Source organism: Orcinus orca, chromosome X (genome assembly GCF_937001465.1).
Source record: "Orcinus orca chromosome X, mOrcOrc1.1, whole genome shotgun sequence".
Taxonomy (NCBI): domain Eukaryota; kingdom Metazoa; phylum Chordata; class Mammalia; order Artiodactyla; family Delphinidae; genus Orcinus; species Orcinus orca.
In genome coordinates, this window is record NC_064580.1 from 15,553,963 (window position 1) to 15,574,897 (window position 20,935).

Sequence of the window (20,935 nt, forward strand, 5' to 3'; positions counted from 1 at the left end):
TTTCTTTTAATTTTTATTTTATTTTATACTATTTTACTTCTTAGTTATTTATTTTTGGTTGCGTTGGGTCTTCGCTGCTACGCGCAGGCTTTCTCTACTTGCGTCAAGCGGACGGTACTCTTCGTTGCGGTGCGCAGGCTTCTCATTGCTGTGGCTTCTCTTGTTGCGGAGCACGGGCTCTATGTGCACGGGCTCAGTAGTTGAGAAACACGGGCTTAGTTGCTCCGCGGCATGTGGGGCCATCCCGGACCAGGGATCGAACCCGCATCCCCTGCACTGGCAGGTGGATTTTAACCACCGCGCACAAGGGAAGTGCCAAGTACAAACTTACTTTTAAAAGATGTATATGATCTATATCCTGAAAATAACAAAATGGTGATTTAAAAAATCAAAGAAGACCTCAATACAGACAGACAGACATACAATGCTCATGGAGGAGAAGACTCAATATATGCAAGATGTCAGTTCTACTCAAGTTGATCTGTAGTTTTAACACAATTCCCATCAACATCCCAGCAATTCTGGGGAGAAACATAAACAAGCTTACTCTAAAATTAGGATGGGGGACATTTCCCTGGTGGCGCAGTGGTTAACGCTCCGTGCTCCGATTGCAGGGCTCCCGGTTTCACTCCCAGGTCAGGGAACTAGATCCCACATGCATACCGCAACGAAGAGTTTGAGTTCGCATTCCACAACTAAGGAGCCCCCGTGCCGCAACTAAGGAGCACAGCTGCTGCAACTCAAACCCAGTGCAAAAAAATAAATACATATTTAAAAAATAAAAAGATTAAAATTAAATTAGGATGGAAAGGCACAGGACCTACCATATCTAAAATGATTTTGAAAAGAAGAAGGGAAGTAGCAGGAATAATTCTACCTGATCGCAAGGCTTACTGTATAACAACAATAATCACAAGCTTGAGGTTCGGCAGGGGGATAGAAACATAGATCCGTGGAACGCAACAGAGATCCCAGAAATACATCTACACAAATATGCCTAATTGGTTTTTGATTAAGGTACAAAAGCAATTCAGTGGAGCAAAGATGGTACCGCAGCAACTGGATAGCCATAGGCAAAAAAAAAAAAGAAACTCAACCTACATCTCACACCTTATACAAAATTAACGCAAATGTGAAATGTAAACTAAAAAACTTTTAGAAAACAACAAAGGAGAAAAAATTGGGGATCAAGAACCAAAAGAAGAGTTCATAGACGCGATAGCTAAAGTAAAATCCGTAAAAGGAAAATACAGCGAAAACCTCACAAAAATTAAAACCTCTCTCTCTACAAAACAGAACCAAAAAAATCCTGCAGACAAGATGAAAAGGAAACGTGCAGAAGGGAAGAAAATATTTGCAAACCGCATATCCAACAAAAGACCAGTATCCACAAATATCTAAACAACTCCCAAAACTCAGCAGTAAAAAAAGAAAACAAATTATAAGACAGAACAGATATTTCAGAGAAAAAACACACAGATGGAAAATTAGCACGTGTAAAGATGTTGTATATCACTATCCAAAGGCAAATGCATATTCAACCCACAATGAAATATTATTACACTATACACCTACCAGAAGGGATAAAATTTTAAAAACAGTGAAAACACCAAATGCTGGTGAGGACGCAGAGAAAATGAATCACTTATACATTGCTGGTGGGAATCTAAAACCACTCATTCTGAAAATAGCTTGCCCGTTTCTTATAAAACTAAACAGGCAATTATCATCCTACCCAGCAACTGTGCTCTTGGGCCTTTATCACAGGGAAATGAAAACTGCGTTCAGACGAAAACCTGCACGTGAATGTTCACAGCAACTTTATTCCTAATAGCTAAAGACTGGAAACAACCCAGATGTCCTTCACGAGGTGAACAGATAAACAAATCATGGTTGTGCTCAGCAATAAAAAGGAAGGAACTACTGATACATGCAGCAACTTGGATGAAACTCCAGGGAATTATGCTGAGTGAGAAAAAGGCAATCCTTAAATATTAACGACTATATGACTCCATTAATAGAACATTGTCCTGCAATGACAATATTATAACGAGGAAGAACATATTCGTATTTGGATGGCTTAAAGATGAAGGCAGGGAAAGAATGCCAAGAAGGAGGTGGGTGTGGTTATAAAAAGCCAAAAGAGGGTTCCTGGAAGTGATAGAACAGTTCTGTATCATGACTGTAGTGGTGAATACCTGAACCTAAACACGTCATAAAAGTGCGGAGAACTACATGCACACACACAGACACACACACAAATGAATACAAGTAAAGCTGGGGTCATCTGAATAGATCTGTGGATCATATCAATGTCAAAATCCTAGTTGTGATATTTTACCATCTTTTTGCAGAATACTACTATTGGGAAGTATTGGGTAAAGGGTACACAGGATCTATTTTTTCTTGCAACTACATGTGATTCTGAAATATCTCAAAATGAAAAGTTTAATGTTGAAAACGCAGTCACTAAGAATTAATATTAAGAATGCTGATGGATCTAGGTTAGAGTGTATCATAATAGGGATCATTTCAAACTCACCTAAACCACCAGTGTGGAAGGAATTTTCTGAATCAGTACCTTCGTCTCTGTCATTTTCCTTTACCGTTGGATAATTCATTGTCTCACAACCCTTTGCTGTGCCGGATTCTGTTTGAACAACATTTTGGTAAGTAAAACATTTTCAAGTGCTGAAAGACAAGAAATCTCAACAGTAATTTTTATTTCAGGCAAAACTATCCTTCAGGAATGAAGGAAAAATAAACACATCCGCAGACAAAGGAAAACTAAACACAAACTGTTACTGACTGACTTACCCTTAAAAACTGGCTAAAGGAAACTCATCTGACCAAAAGGATATAATGAAGGAAGGAAGCTTGGAGCATGAGGAAGGAAGAAAGAACAAAATCCACAGGGACTTCCTTGGAGGTCCAGTGGTTAAGACTCAGCGCTTCCACTGCAGGGGCACGGATTTCATCCCTGGTCAGGGAACTAACACCCTACATGCTGCGTGGTGCAGCCAAAAGAACTTTTTTAATCATAAGAATAATAAAAAGAAAGAGCAGAAATACACATGCAAAGAAACTAGATCATTCATACATTGCTGGTGGGAATGTAAAATGGTACAGCTGCACTGGAAAACAGTCTGCCAGGATTTTACAAAACTCAACTTACTATTACCATAGGACCCAGCTACTGTGCTCTTGGGTGTCAGCCCAGAGAAATGAAAACTGATGTTCATACAGAAACCTATCCATGGGCATGCACAGTATAGTAGCTTTACTCCAAACAGCCGAAAACAAGAAACAACCCAGCCATCCTTCAACTGGTGAACAGACAGACAAGCCAGGGTACACTCATACCGTGCAGTAGTACTCAAAAATAAAACAGGACTGATATACACAGCAACCTAGATGAGTCTCCAGGGCATTACGGTGAGTGAAAAAAGGCAATCCCAAAAGGTTACATACTATGTGAGTCTATGTAAAACTCTTGAAATGACAAAATTATAACGAAGGAAAACAGATTAGTAGTTGCTGAGGGCAGGGACAGGCATGGTAGCGGTAGGAGCATGAGAGGACAAAGGTGGGTGTGGGTTTCAAGGGCAAAAGGGAGAATCCTTGTGGTGATGGAAATGTTCTGAATCTTCACTGTGATGGAGGATGTCATGAAATTATGTAAAACTGAATACACATACACACACACACACACAAACATAAACACACACATATGCAAAGAAAACTGAAAACATCTCAGTAGAAATCTGCGGATTTTTTTCAATGTCCATATCCTGGTTGTGATATTGTACTATACTTTTGCAAGGTGTTATCTTTGGGGGAAACCGGGTAAAGTAGACACACGATCTCTCTGCATTATTTTTTACAACTGCATGCCCAGCTAAAATCTTCTTAAAGTAAACCTTTTCATTTTTAATCAGGAAAAGCTACCACTAGCTCATATTAAGGGTGTTCATAAACCTAGATTAAATCGTGCTACTTGTAATATGTATCATTACAAACTCACCAAAATTGGGAGGGATGAAGAAATATGAAGTATCTTACCACTCTCACCTTCCAAGAAAGCTGGGTATTTCATCTGAGTGTTATCTTCCAGGCTGCTTACTGCTTCCGCCAATATTTCTGGAAGGAAAACGTTTTTCAAATGCTGTGAGAAATGACTCCCACCCTCATACCTATAGCTGATGAAACTATCCTCCCGTAATGAAGCAAAAATAGATATTGACAGACAAAGGAAAACCAAAGGTATTTGTCACTAACTGACTTATACTTAGAAAATAGCTACAAGAAGACCTTCTAGCAGAAAACCTATAATAGAATTCTGGAGCATTAAGAAGCAGAAAGAACAATGGAAGGAACAGAAATATGCATGCAGAGAAACTAGATCACTCATACATTGCTGGCAGGAAGGGAAAATGGTACAGCTGCACTGGAAAGCAGTTTGACAATTTCTTATAAAACTAAGGGTGCAGTTACCATAGGACCCAGAAATTGCAGTCTTGGGCATTCATCCAAAGAAGTGAAAACTTGTGTGAAAGAGTGAACTGAAGCAAAATTTGAAACTATGAATGAATATTCATATCACCTTTACGCCTAACAGTCAAAAACAGGAAACGCAGAGGTTTTCAACAGATGAACAGAAAAATAAACCCTGGTACATCCACACCACGAAATACTAGTCAGCGATAAAAAAGAAGCAACCACTGATACAACAGTGTGAATGAATCTCCAGGGAATTACACTGAGGGAAGAAGCCAGTCTCAAACACCACATGATTCCATGTATATAACAACGCTGAAGGGACAAATAATAGATCTGGAGAAGAGATTCATAGTTATCATGCAACAGGGCAGAGGGTAGGAGTAGGGGGCAAATGTCAATAGGAAGGGGACGGGTGTGGTTATAAAAGAGCAATATGAGAGATCGTGCTGCTGATGGGACTGTTTCAGGGCTTGCCTGTGGTAGAAGGTACGTAAACCTGCACACATGGTAAAACTGTATAGAACTAAATATGCACACATATTAACGCAAGTGAAACTGGGGACAGCTCCAAAATATCTGTGGATGATATGATGTCACTATCTTGGTTGTGATAATTTTCTATCATTCTGCAAGTTGATACCATTTTACAGTTGTAAATACCATTGGGGAAAAGTGGGTAAAGAGAACACAGGATCCTTCTGTACTATTTATTATAACTGCTATCTTACACTAAACCACTAAACCACTATACCACTATCTTACACTAAACAGACTCATGACTCTAGATTCAATATGCTATATGTCAAAGTATCATTTCAAACTCACCAAAACTGGGAGGAATGCAGCGACATAATGAGGAAATATCTTGGCTACTGTTCTTTTCCAATAAAAGTAGATAAGTTGTTGTCTCAGGGCTCTTTTCTAGGTAGTTTGAGCTTTTAACAACATTTCTAAAAATAAAACACTTTCAACTACTAAAAGATAAGAATTCTCAACCATGAATTCTATTTTGCCTCATTTTTTTTGGCCGCACCACGCGGCATGCGGGATCTTAGTACCCAGAGCAGGGATCGGACCCGTGCCCCCTGCAGGGTTAGCGCGGAATCTTAACCACAGGACCGCCAGAGAAGTCCCTGAACCATGAATTCTATATCGGGCAAAACAATCCTTCAAGAATGAAGCAGTTTTGGGACTTCCCTGGTGGCGCACTGATTAGGAATACGCCTGCCAATGCAGGGGACACGGGTACGAGCCCTGCTCTGGGAAGATGCCACATGCCGCGGAGGAACTAAGCCCGTGCGCCACAACTACTGAGCCTGCGCTCTAGAGCCCGCGAGACACAACTACTGAGCCCTCGTGCCACAACTACTGAAGCCCAGGCACCTAGAGCCCGTGCTCCGCAACAAGAAAAGCCACCGCAAGGAGAAGCCCACGCACCGCAACAGAGACTAACCCCCGCTCGCAGCAACTAGAGAAAGCCCGCACCCAGTAACAAAGACCGAACGCAGCCAAAAATAACTTAATTAATTTTTAAAAAAGGAAAAAAACGATAATAGGGAATACTACAACCCACTTTGCCCTCACAAATTTGATAACTTAGAAGAAATGGACCAATACTTCCAAAATTACAAATACTACAACTCAACGAAGATGGCATAGGTAGTCTAAAGAGTCCTATAACCGTCAAAGATATCAAATTTGCAATTAAAAAGCTCCCAAAAAGGTATCTACAAGCCCAGATGATTTCACTGGAGATTTTCACCAAACATTTAGAGAATTAACACTAATTTATCATTTACTCCTCCATAAAATACAAGAGGAGGCAATCCTTACTCATTTTATGAGGCTAGTATGCTCTGATACCAAAACCACACAGAGATAACACACAAAAAAGAAAACTACACACCAATATCTTCCATGAACTTGGACACATAAATTCTTAATCAAATATTTGCCAACCAAATCAATTATGTATTCAAAGAATTATACACCATGACCAAGAAGGATTTAACCCAGGTATGCAAGGCTCGTCCAACAATGGAAAACCTATCCATATACTCCTTCGTATCAGCAGGCTAATGAACAAGAACCATGTGATCATGGACATAGAAAAATCATTTGCAAAAAACTCTCAGCAAGTTAGGAAGAGAGGGAAACCGCCCCAACTTAATAATGATCATCCACCGAAACCAAGAGTTCTCAGCATGTTAAGTGAACGACTGAATGCTTTCTTCCCAAGATCACAAACAAAGCAAGGATGTCCACTCTCACCACTCTTATTCAACATAATACTGGAGATTCTAGCCACTGCAATAATGCAATAAAAAGGATCAAAAAGCATACACATTGGACAGGAAGCAATATAATGGTCCCCACTTGCAGCTGGCATAATGCAAGAAGGATGGCTATGTAGAAAATCCCAAGGAATTGCTCAAAAACACTCTTAAAACTAATAAGTGAGTTCATCCAGGTCACAGAATACAAGATCAACATTCTAAAATTAAGCTTAATTCTATATACAGGTGACCCTTGAACAATGTGAGCTTTCGGGGCACCGACTCTCCACGCAGTCAAAATCCACATGTAACTTTATAAATGGTAGTCGTATCTGCAGTTACCCATCTGTGGATTCAACCAACCTCGGACTCTATACTACTATAGTATTTACTGAAAAAAATCCACATGTAAGTGGACCCACACAGTTCAAAGCCATGTTGTTCAAGGGTCAACTGCACTAACAATGACCGCGTGTAACCCAAATTAAAAACATAATACCATTTACATCTCCAAAAAATAGAATACTTCAGCAAAAACTGATTTTCTTTTAATTTTTATTTTATTTTATAGTATTTTACTTCTTAGTTATTTATTTTTGGTTGCGTTGGGTCTTCGCTGCTACGCGCGGGCTTTCTCTACTTGCGTCAAACGGACGCTACTCTTCGTTGCGGTGCGCAGGCTTCTCATTGCTGTGGCTTCTCTTGTTGCGGAGCACGGACTCTATGTGCACGGGCTCAGTAGTTGAGAAACACGGGCTTAGTTGCTCCGCGGCATGTGGGGCCGTCCCGGACCAGGGATCGAACCCGCATCCCCTGCACTGGCAGGTGGATTCTTAACCACCGCGCACAAGGGAAGTGCCAAGTACAAACTTATTTTTAAAAGATGTATAGGATCTATACCCTGAAAATAACAAAATGATGATTTAAAAAATCAAAGAAGACCTCAATACATACAGACAGACATACAATGCTCATGGAGGAGAAGACTCAATATATGCAAGATGTCAGTTCTACTCAAGTTGATCTGTAGTTTTAACACAATTCCCATCAACATCCCAGCAATTCTGGGGAGAAACATAAACAAGCTTACTCTAAAATTAGGATGGGGGACATTTCCCTGGTGGCGCAGTGGTTAACGCTCCGTGCTCCGATTGCAGGGCTCCCGGTTTCACTCCCAGGTCAGGGAACTAGATCCCACATGCATACCGCAACGAAGCGTTTGAGTTCACATTCCACAACTAAGAAGCCCCCGTGCCGCAACTAAGGAGCACAGCTGCTACAACTCAGACCCAGTGCAAAAAAATAAATACATATTTAAAAAATAAAAAGATTAAAATTAAATTAGGATGGAAAGGCACAGGACCTACCATAGCTAAAATGATTTTGAAAAGAAGAAGAAAAGTAGCAGGAATAATTCTACCTGATCGCAAGGCTTACTATATAACAACAATAATCACAAGCTTGTGGTTCGGCAGGGGGATAGAAACATAGATCCGTGGAACGCAACAGAGATCCCAGAAATACATCTACACAAATATGCCTAATTGGTTTTTGATTAAGGTACAAAAGCAATTCAGTGGAGCAAAGATGGTACCGCAGCAACTGGATAGCCATAGGCAAAAAAAAAAAAAAGAAACTCAACCTACATCTCACACCTTATACAAAATTAACGCAAATGTGAAATGTAAACTAAAAAACTTTTAGAAAACAACAAAGGAGAAAAAATTGGGGATCAAGAACCAAAAGAAGAGTTCATAGACGCGATAGCTAAAGTAAAATCCGTAAAAGGAAAATACAGCGAAAACCTCACAAAAATTAAAACCTCTCTCTCTACAAAACAGAACAAAAAAATCCTGCAGACAAGATGAAAAGGAAACGTGCAGAAGGGAAGAAAATATTTGCAAACCACATATCCAACAAAAGACCAGTATCCACAAATATCTAAACAACTCCCAAAACTCAGCAGTAAAAAAAGAAAACAAATTATAAGACAGAACAGATATTTCAGAGAAAAAACACACAGATGGAAAATTAGCACGTGTAAAGATGTTGTATATCACTATCCAAAGGCAAATGCATATTCAACCCACAATGAAATATTATTACACTATACACCTACCAGAAGGGATAAAATTTTAAAAACAGTGAAAACACCAAATGCTGGTGAGGACGCAGAGAAAGTGAATCACTTATACATTGCTGGTGGGAATCTAAAACCACTCATTCTGAAAATAGCTTGCCCGTTTCTTATAAAACTAAACAGGCAATTATCATCCTACCCAGCAACTGTGCTCTTGGGCCTTTATCACAGGGAAATGAAAACTGCGTTCAGACGAAAACCTGCACGTGAATGTTCACAGCAACTTTATTCCTAATAGCTAAAGACTGGAAACAACCCAGATGTCCTTCACGAGGTGAACAGATAAACAAATCATGGTTGTGCTCAGCAATAAAAAGGAAGGAACTACTGATACATGCAGCAACTTGGATGAAACTCCAGGGAATTATGCTGAGTGAGAAAAAGGCAATCCTTAAATATTAACTACTATATGACTCCATTAATAGAACATTGTCCTGCAATGACAATATTATAACGAGGAAGAACATATTCGTATTTGGATGGCTTAAAGATGAAGGCAGGGAAGGAATGCCAAGAAGGAGGTGGGTGTGGTTATAAAAAGCCAAAAGAGGGTTCCTGGAAGTGATAGAACAGTTCTGTATCATGACTGTAGTGGTGAATACCTGAACCTAAACACGTCATAAAAGTGCGGAGAACTACATGCACACACACAGACACACACACAAATGAATACAAGTAAAGCTGGGGTCATCTGAATAGATCTGTGGATCATATCAATGTCAAGATCCTAGTTGTGATATTTTACCATCTTTTTGCAGAATACTACTATTGGGAAGTATTGGGTAAAGGGTACACAGGATCTATTTTTTCTTGCAACTACATGTGATTCTGAAATATCTCAAAATGAAAAGTTTAATGTTGAAAACGCAGTCACTAAGAATTAATATTAAGAATGCTGATGGATCTAGGTTAGAGTGTATCATAATAGGGATCATTTCAAACTCACCTAAACCACCAGTGTGGAAGGAATTTTCTGAATCAGTACCTTCGTCTCTGTCATTTTCCTTTACCGTTGGATAATTCATTGTCTCACAACCCTTTGCTGTGCCGGATTCTGTTTGAACAACATTTTGGTAAGTAAAACATTTTCAAGTGCTGAAAGACAAGAAATCTCAACAGTAATTTTTATTTCAGGCAAAACTATCCTTCAGGAATGAAGGAAAAATAAACACATCCGCAGACAAAGGAAAACTAAACACAAACTGTTACTGACTTACCCTTAAAAACTGGCTAAAGGAAACTCATCTGACCAAAAGGATATAATGAAGGAAGGAAGCTTGGAGCATGAGGAAGGAAGAAAGAACAAAATCCACAGGGACTTCCTTGGAGGTCCAGTGGTTAAGACTCAGCGCTTTCACTGCAGGGGCACGGATTTCATCCCTGGTCAGGGAACTAACACCCTACATGCTGCGTGGTGCAGCCAAAAGAACTTTTTTAATCATAAGAATAATAAAAAGAAAGAGCAGAAATACACATGCAAAGAAACTAGATCATTCATACATTGCTGGTGGGAATGTAAAATGGTACAGCTGCACTGGAAAACAGTTTGCCAGGATTTTACAAAACTCAACTTACTATTACCATAGGACCCAGCTACTGTGCTCTTGGGTGTCAGCCCAGAGAAATGAAAACTGATGTTCATACAGAAACCTATCCATGGGCATGCACAGTATAGTAGCTTTACTCCAAACAGCCGAAAACAAGAAACAACCCAGCCATCCTTCAACTGGTGAACAGACAGACAAGCCAGGGTACACTCATACCGTGCAGTAGTACTCAAAAATAAAACAGGACTGATATACACAGCAACCTAGATGAGTCTCCAGGGCATTACGGTGAGTGAAAAAAGGCAATCCCAAAAGGTTACATACTATGTGAGTCTATGTAAAACTGTTGAAATGACAAAATTATAACGAAGGAAAACAGATTAGTAGTTGCTGAGGGCAGGGACAGGCATGGTAGCGGTAGGAGCATGAGAGGACAAAGGTGGGTGTGGGTTTCAAGGGCAAAAGGGAGAATCCTTGTGGTGATGGAAATGTTCTGAATCTTCACTGTGATGGAGGATGTCATGAAATTATGTAAAACTGAATACACATACACACACACACACAAACATAAACACACACATATGCAAAGAAAACTGAAAACATCTCAGTAGAAATCTGCGGATTTTTTTCAATGTCCATATCCTGGTTGTGATATTGTACTATACTTTTGCAAGGTGTTATCTTTGGGGGAAACCGGGTAAAGTAGACACACGATCTCTCTGCATTATTTTTTACAACTGCATGCCCAGCTAAAATCTTCTTAAAGTAAACCTTTTCATTTTTAATCAGGAAAAGCTACCACTAGCTCATATTAAGGGTGTTCATAAACCTAGATTAAATCGTGCTACTTGTAATATGTATCATTACAAACTCACCAAAATTGGGAGGGATGAAGAAATATGAAGTATCTTACCACTCTCACCTTCCAAGAAAGCTGGGTATTTCATCTGAGTGTTATCTTCCAGGCTGCTTACTGCTTCCGCCAATATTTCTGGAAGGAAAACGTTTTTCAAATGCTGTGAGAAATGACTCCCACCCTCATACCTATAGCTGATGAAACTATCCTCCCGTAATGAAGCAAAAATAGATATTGACAGACAAAGGAAAACCAAAGGTATTTGTCACTAACTGACTTATACTTAGAAAATAGCTACAAGAAGACCTTCTAGCAGAAAACCTATAATAGAATTCTGGAGCATTAAGAAGCAGAAAGAACAATGGAAGGAACAGAAATATGCATGCAGAGAAACTAGATCACTCATACATTGCTGGCAGGAAGGGAAAATGGTACAGCTGCACTGGAAAGCAGTTTGACAATTTCTTATAAAACTAAGGGTGCAGTTACCATAGGACCCAGAAATTGCAGTCTTGGGCATTCATCCAAAGAAGTGAAAACTTGTGTGAAAGAGTGAACTGAAGCAAAATTTGAAACTATGAATGAATATTCATATCACCTTTACGCCTAACAGTCAAAAACAGGAAACGCAGAGGTTTTCAACAGATGAACAGAAAAATAAACCCTGGTACATCCACACCACGAAATACTAGTCAGCGATAAAAAAGAAGCAACCACTGATACAACAGTGTGAATGAATCTCCAGGGAATTACACTGAGGGAAGAAGCCAGTCTCAAACACCACATGATTCCATGTATATAACAACGCTGAAGGGACGAATAATAGATCTGGAGAAGAGATTCATAGTTATCATGCAACAGGGCAGAGGGTAGGAGTAGGGGGCAAATGTCAATAGGAAGGGGACGGGTGTGGTTATAAAAGAGCAATATGAGAGATCGTGCTGCTGATGGGACTGTTTCAGGGCTTGCCTGTGGTAGAAGGTACGTAAACCTGCACACATGGTAAAACTGTATAGAACTAAATACGCACACATATTAACGCAAGTGAAACTGGGGACAGCTCCAAAATATCTGTGGATGATATGATGTCACTATCTTGGTTGTGATAATTTTCTATCATTCTGCAAGTTGATACCATTTTACAGTTGTAAATACCATTGGGGAAAAGTGGGTAAAGAGAACACAGGATCCTTCTGTACTATTTATTATAACTGCTATCTTACACTAAACCACTAAACCACTATACCACTATCTTACACTAAACAGACTCATGACTCTAGATTCAATATGCTATATGTCAAAGTATCATTTCAAACTCACCAAAACTGGGAGGAATGCAGCGACATAATGAGGAAATATCTTGGCTACTGTTCTTTTCCAATAAAAGTGGATAAGTTGTTGTCTCAGGGCTCTTTTCTAGGTAGTTTGAGCTTTTAACAACATTTCTAAAAATAAAACACTTTCAACTACTAAAAGATAAGAATTCTCAACCATGAATTCTATTTTGCCTCATTTTTTTTGGCCGCACCACGCGGCATGCGGGATCTTAGTACCCAGAGCAGGGATCGGACCCGTGCCCCCTGCAGGGTTAGCGCGGAATCTTAACCACAGGACTGCCAGAGAAGTCCCTGAACCATGAATTCTATATCGGGCAAAACAATCCTTCAAGAATGAAGCAGTTTTGGGACTTCCCTGGTGGCGCACTGATTAGGAATACGCCTGCCAATGCAGGGGACACGGGTACGAGCCCTGCTCTGGGAAGATGCCACATGCCGCGGAGGAACTAAGCCCGTGCGCCACAACTACTGAGCCTGCGCTCTAGAGCCCGCGAGACACAACTACTGAGCCCTCGTGCCACAACTACTGAAGCCCAGGCACCTAGAGCCCGTGCTCCGCAACAAGAAAAGCCACCGCAAGGAGAAGCCCACGCACCGCAACAGAGACTAACCCCCGCTCGCAGCAACTAGAGAAAGCCCGCACCCAGTAACAAAGACCGAACGCAGCCAAAAATAACTTAATTAATTAATTTTTAAACAACGAAAAAAAACGATAATAGGGAATACTACAACCCACTTTGCCCTCACAAATTTGATAACTTAGAAGAAATGGACCAATACTTCCAAAATTACAAATACTACAACTCAACGAAGATGGCATAGGTAGTCTAAAGAGTCCTATAACCGTCAAAGATATCAAATTTGCAATTAAAAAGCTCCCAAAAAGGTATCTACAAGCCCAGATGATTTCACTGGAGATTTTCACCAAACATTTAGAGAATTAACACTAATTTATCATTTACTCCTCCATAAAATACAAGAGGAGGCAATCCTTACTCATTTTATGAGGCTAGTATGCTCTGATACCAAAACCACACAGAGATAACACACAAAAAAGAAAACTACACACCAATATCTTCCATGAACTTGGACACATAAATTCTTAATCAAATATTTGCCAACCAAATCAATTATGTATTCAAAGAATTATACACCATGACCAAGAAGGATTTAACCCAGGTATGCAAGGCTCGTCCAACAATGGAAAACCTATCCATATACTCCTTCGTATCAGCAGGCTAACGAACAAGAACCATGTGATCATGGACATAGAAAAATCATTTGCAAAAAACTCTCAGCAAGTTAGGAAGAGAGGGAAACCGCCCCAACTTAATAATGATCATCCACCGAAACCAAGAGTTCTCAGCATGTTAAGTGGTGAACGACTGAATGCTTTCTTCCCAAGATCACAAACAAAGCAAGGATGTCCACTCTCACCACTCTTATTCAACATAATACTGGAGATTCTAGCCACTGCAATAATGCAATAAAAAGGATCAAAAAGCATACACATTGGACAGGAAGCAATATAATGGTCCCCACTTGCAGCTGGCATAATGCAAGAAGGATGGCTATGTAGAAAATCCCAAGGAATTGCTCAAAAACACTCTTAAAACTAATAAGTGAGTTCATCCAGGTCACAGAATACAAGATCAACATTCTAAAATTAAGCTTAATTCTATATACAGGTGACCCTTGAACAATGTGAGCTTTCGGGGCACCGACTCTCCACGCAGTCAAAATCCACATGTAACTTTATAAATGGTAGTCGTATCTGCAGTTACCCATCTGTGGATTCAACCAACCTCGGACTCTATAGTACTATAGTATTTACTGAAAAAAATCCACATGTAAGTGGACCCACACAGTTCAAAGCCATGTTGTTCAAGGGTCAACTGCACTAACAATGACCGCGTGTAACCCAAATTAAAAACATAATACCATTTACATCTCCAAAAAATAGAATACTTCAGCAAAAACTGATTTTCTTTTAATTTTTATTTTATTTTATAGTATTTTACTTCTTAGTTATTTATTATTGAGTTGGGTCTTCGCTGCTACGCGCAGGCTTTCTCTACTTGCGTCAAGCGGACGCTACTCTTTGTTGCGGTGCACAGGCTTCTCGTTGCTGTGGCTTCTCTTGTTGCGGAGCACGGACTCTATGTGCACGGGCTCAGTAGTTGAGAAACACGGGCTTAGTTGCTCCGCGGCATGTGGGGCCGTCCCGGACCAGGGATCGAACCCGCATCCCCTGCACTGGCAGGTGGATTCTTAACCACCGCGCACAAGGGAAGTGCCAAGTACAAACTTATTTTTAAAAGATGTATAGGATCTATATCCTGAAAATAACAAAATGATGATTTAAAAAATCAAAGAAGACCTCAATACAGACAGACAGACATACAATGCTCATGGAGGAGAAGACTCAATATATGCAAGATGTCAGTTCTACTCAAGTTGATCTGTAGTTTTAACACAATTCCCATCAACATCCCAGCAATTCTGGGGAGAAACATAAACAAGCTTACTCTAAAATTAGGATGGGGGACATTTCCCTGGTGGCGCAGTGGTTAACGCTCTGTGCTCCCAATGCAGGGCTCCCGGTTTCACTCCCAGGTCAGGGAACTAGATCCCACATGCATACCGCAACGAAGAGTTTGAGTTCGCATTCCACAACTAAGGAGCCCCCGTGCCGCAACTAAGGAGCACAGCTGCTGCAACTAAAACCCAGTGCAAAAAAATAAATACATATTTAAAAAATAAAAAGATTAAAATTAAATTAGGATGGAAAGGCACAGGACCTACCATATCTAAAATGATTTTGAAAAGAAGAAGGAAAGTAGCAGGAATAATTCTACCTGATCGCAAGGCTTACTGTATAACAACAATAATCACAAGCTTGAGGTTCGGCAGGGGGATAGAAACATAGATCCGTGGAACGCAACAGAGATCCCAGAAATACATCTACACAAATATGCCTAATTGGTTTTTGATTAAGGTACAAAAGCAATTCAGTGGAGCAAAGATGGTACCGCAGCAACTGGATAGCCATAGGCAAAAAAAAAAAAGAAACTCAACCTACATCTCACACCTTATACAAAATTAACGCAAATGTGAAATGTAAACTAAAAAACTTTTAGAAAACAACAAAGGAGAAAAAATTGGGGATCAAGAACCAAAAGAAGAGTTCATAGACGCGATAGCTAAAGTAAAATCCGTAAAAGGAAAATACAGCGAAAACCTCACAAAAATTAAAACCTCTCTCTCTAAAAAACAGAACAAAAAAAATCCTGCAGACAAGATGAAAAGGAAGCGTGCAGAAGGGAAGAAAATATTTGCAAACCGCATATCCAACAAAAGACCAGTATCCACAAATATCTAAACAACTCCCAAAACTCAGCAGTAAAAAAAGAAAACAAATTATAAGACAGAACAGATATTTCAGAGAAAAAACATACAGATGGAAAATTAGCACGTGTAAAGATGTTGTATATCACTATCCAAAGGCAAATGCATATTAAACCCACAATGAAATATTATTACACTATACACCTACCAGAAGGGATAAAATTTTAAAAATAGTAAAAACACCAAATGCTGGTGAGGACGCAGAGAAAATGAATCACTTATACATTGCTGGTGGGAATCTAAAACCACTCATTCTGAAAATAGCTTGCCCGCTTCTTATAAAACTAAACAGGCAATTATCATCCTACCCAGCAACTGTGCTCTTGGGCCTTTATCACAGGGAAATGAAAACTGCGTTCAGACGAAAACCTGCACGTGAATGTTCACAGCAACTTTATTCCTAATAGCTAAAGACTGGAAACAACCCAGATGTCCTTCACGAGGTGAACAGATAAACAAATCATGGTTGTGCTCAGCAATAAAAAGGAAGGAACTACTGATACATGCAGCAACTTGGATGAATCTCCAGGGAATTATGCTGAGTGAGAAAAAGGCAATCCTTAAATATTAACTACTATATGACTCCATTAATAGAACATTGTCCTGCAATGACAATATTATAACGAGGAAGAACATATTCGTATTTGGATGGCTTAAAGATGAAGGCAGGGAAGGAATGCCAAGAAGGAGGTGGGTGTGGTTATAAAAAGCCAAAAGAGGGTTCCTGGAAGTGATAGAACAGTTCTGTATCATGACTGTAGTGGTGAATACCTGAACCTAAACACGTCATAAAAGTGCGGAGAACTACATGCACACACACAGACACACACACAAATGAATACAAGTAAAGCTGGGGTCATCTGAATAGATCTGTGGATCATATCAATGTCAAAATCCTAGTTGTGATATTTTACCATCTTTTTGCAGAATACTACTATTGGGAAGTATTGGGTAAAGGGTACACAGGATCTATTTTTTCTTGCAACTACATGTGATTCTGAAATATCTCAAAATGAAAGGTTTAATGTTGAAAACGCAGTCACTAAGAATTAATATTAAGAATGCTGATGGATCTAGGTTAGAGTGTATCATAATAGGGATCATTTCAAACTCACCTAAACCACCAGTGAGGAAGGAATTTTCTGAATCAGTACCTTCGTCTCTGTCATTTTCCTTTACCGTTGGATAATTCATTGTCTCACAACCCTTTGCTGTGCCGGATTCTGTTTGAACAATATTTTGGTAAGTAAAACATTTTCAAGTGCTGAAAGACAAGAAATCTCAACAGTAATTTTTATTTCAGGCAAAACTATCCTTCAGGAATGAAGGAAAAATAAACACATCCGCAGACAAAGGAAAACTAAACACAAACTGTTACTGACTGACTTACCCTTAAAAACTGGCTAAAGGAAACTCATCTGACCAAAAGGATATAATGAAGGAAGGAAGCTTGGAGCATGAGGAAGGAAGAAAGAACAAAATCCACAGGGACTTCCTTGGAGGTCCAGTGGTTAAGACTCAGCGCTTCCACTGCAGGGGCACGGATTTCATCCCTGGTCAGGGAACTAACACCCTACATGCTGCGTGGTGCAGCCAAAAGAACTTTTCTAATCATAAGAATAATAAAAAGAAAGAGCAGAAATACACATGCAAAGAAACTAGATCATTCATACACTGCTGGTGGGAATGTAAAATGGTACAGCTGCACTGGAAAACAGTTTGCCAGGATTTTACAAAACTCAACTTACTATTACCATAGGACCCAGCTACTGTGCTCTTGGGTGTCAGCCCAGAGAAATGAAAACTGATGTTCATACAGAAACCTATCCATGGGCATGCACAGTATAGTAGCTTTACTCCAAACAGCCGAAAACAAGAAACAACCCAGCCATCCTTCAACTGGTGAACAGACAGAGAAGCCAGGGTACACTCATACCGTGTAGTAGTACTCAAAAATAAAACAGGACTGATATACACAGCAACCTAGATGAGTCTCCAGGGCATTACGGTGAGTGAAAAAAGGCAATCCCAAAAGGTTACATACTATGTGAGTCTATGTAAAACTCTTGAAATGACAAAATTATAACGAAGGAAAACAGATTAGTAGTTGCTGAGGGCAGGGACAGGCATGGTAGCGGTAGGAGCATGAGAGGACAAAGGTGGGTGTGGGTTTCAAGGGCAAAAGGGAGAATCCTTGTGGTGATGGAAATGTTCCGAATCTTCACTGTGATGGAGGATGTCATGAAATTATGTAAAACTGAATACACATACACACACACACACAAACATAAACACACACATATGCAAAGAAAACTGAAAACATCTCAGTAGAAATCTGCGGATTTTTTTCAATGTCCATATCCTGGTTGTGATATTGTACTATACTTTTGCAAGGTGTTATCTTTGGGGGAAACCGGGTAAAGTAGACACACGATCTCTCTGCATTATTTTTTACAACTGCATGCCCAGCTAAAATCTTCTTAAAGTAAACCTTTTCATTTTTAATCAGGAAAAGCTACCACTAGCTCATATTAAGGGTGTTCATAAACCTAGATTAAATCGTGCTACTTGTAATATGTATCATTACAAACTCACCAAAATTGGGAGGGATGAAGAAATATGAAGTATCTTACCACTCTCACCTTCCAAGAAAGCTGGGTATTTCATCTGAGTGTTATCTTCCAGGCTGCTTACTGCTTCCGCCAATATTTCTGGAAGGAAAACGTTTTTCAAATGCTGTGAGAAATGACTCCCACCTTCATACCTATAGCTGATGAAACTATCCTCCCGTAATGAAGCAAAAATAGATATTGACAAAGGAAAAGCAAAAGTATTTGTCACAAATTGACTTATACTTAGAAAATAGCTACAAGAAGACCTTCTAGCAGAAAACCTATAATAGAATTCTGGAGCATTAAGAAGGAGAAAGAACAATGGAAGGAACAGAAATATGCATGCAGAGAAACTAGATCACTCATACATTGCTGGCAGGAAGGGAAAATGGTACAGCTGCACTGGAAAGCAGTTTGACAATTTCTTATAAAACTAAGGGTGCAGTTACCATAGGACCCAGAAATTGCAGTCTTGGGCATTCATCCAAAGAAGTGAAAACTTGTGTGAAAGAGTGAACTGAAGCAAAATTTGAAACTATGAATGAATATTCATATCACCTTTACGCCTAACAGTCAAAAACAGGAAACGCAGAGGTTTTCAACAGATGAACAGAAAAATAAACCCTGGTACATCCACACCACGAAATACTAGTCAGCGATAAAAAAGAAGCAACCACTGATACAACAGTGTGAATGAATCTCCAGGGAATTACACTGAGGGAAGAAGCCAGTCTCAAACACCACATGATTCCATGTATATAACAACGCTGAAGGGACAAATAATAGATCTGGAGAAGAGATTCATAGTTATCATGCAACAGGGCAGAGGGTAGGAGTAGGGGGCAAATGTCAATAGGAAGGGGACGGGTGTGGTTATAAAAGAGCAATATGAGAGATCGTGCTGCTGATGGGACTGTTTCAGGGCTTGCCTGTGGTAGAAGGTACGTAAACCTGCACACATGGTAAAACTGTATAGAACTAAATACGCACACATATTAACGCAAGTGAAACTGGGGACAGCTCCAAAATATCTGTGGATGATATGATGTCACTATCTTGGTTGTGATAATTTTCTATCATTCTGCAAGTTGATACCATTTTACAGTTGTAAATACCATTGGGGAAAAGTGGGTAAAGAGAACACAGGATCCTTCTGTACTATTTATTATAACTGCTATCTTACACTAAACCACTAAACCACTATACCACTATCTTACACTAAACAGACTCATGACTCTAGATTCAATATGCTATATGTCAAAGTATCATTTCAAACTCACCAAAACTGGGAGGAATGCAGCGACATAATGAGGAAATATCTTGGCTACTGTTCTTTTCCAATAAAAGTGGATAAGTTGTTGTCTCAGGGCTCTTTTCTAGGTAGTTTGAGCTTTTAACAACATTTCTAAAAATAAAACACTTTCAACTACTAAAAGATAAGAATTCTCAACCATGAATTCTATTTTGCCTCATTTTTTTTGGCCGCACCACGCGGCATGCAGGATCTTAGTACCCAGAGCAGGGATCGGACCCGTGCCCCCTGCAGGGTTAGCGCGGAATCTTAACCACAGGACCGCCAGAGAAGTCCCTGAACCATGAATTCTATATCGGGCAAAACAATCCTTCAAGAATGAAGCAGTGTTGGGACTTCCCTGGTGGCGCACTGATTAGGAATACGCCTGCCAATGCAGGGGACACGGGTACGAGCCCTGCTCTGGGAAGATGCCACATGCCGCGGAGGAACTAAGCCCGTGCGCCACAACTACTGAGCCTGCGCTCTAGAGCCCGCGAGACACAACTACTGAGCCCTCGTGCCACAACTACTGAAGCCCAGGCACCTAGAGCCCGTGCTCCGCAACAAGAAAAGCCACCGCAAGGAGAAGCCCACTCACCGCAACAAAAACTAACCCCCGCTCGCAGCAACTAGAGAAAGCCCGCACCCAGTAACAAAGACCGAACGCAGCCAAAAATAACTTAATTAATTTTTAAAAAAGGAAAAAAATGATAATAGGGAATACTACAACCCACTTTGCCCTCACAAATTTGATAACTTAGAAGAAATGGACCAATACTTCCAAAATTACAAATACTACAACTCAACGAAGATGGCATAGGTACTCTAAGGAGTCCTATAACCGTCAAAGATATCAAATTTGCAATTAAAAAGCTCCCAAAAAGGTATCTACAAGCCCAGATGATTTCACTGGAGATTTTCACCAAACATTTAGAGAATTAACACTAATTTATCATTTACTCCTC

The 20,935-nt window shown here is 39.9% G+C and overlaps 1 protein-coding gene across 1 annotated transcript in view; it reads right to left on the reverse strand.

The window, feature by feature from the left end:
• The window catches only part of BEND2 (BEN domain containing 2), a 74,058-nt gene that overhangs the window by 11,147 nt on the left and 41,976 nt on the right, over window positions 1–20,935 (reverse strand). Inside the window, exons 7-10 of the mRNA XM_049704942.1 lie at window positions 18,707–18,775; window positions 9,863–9,970; window positions 4,072–4,140; window positions 2,543–2,650 (exon numbers count right to left, since the gene is read on the reverse strand). Coding sequence (XP_049560899.1) covers window positions 2,543–2,650; window positions 4,072–4,140; window positions 9,863–9,970; window positions 18,707–18,775 — 354 coding nt within the window. The remainder of the gene's footprint in view (window positions 1–2,542; window positions 2,651–4,071; window positions 4,141–9,862; window positions 9,971–18,706; window positions 18,776–20,935) is intronic.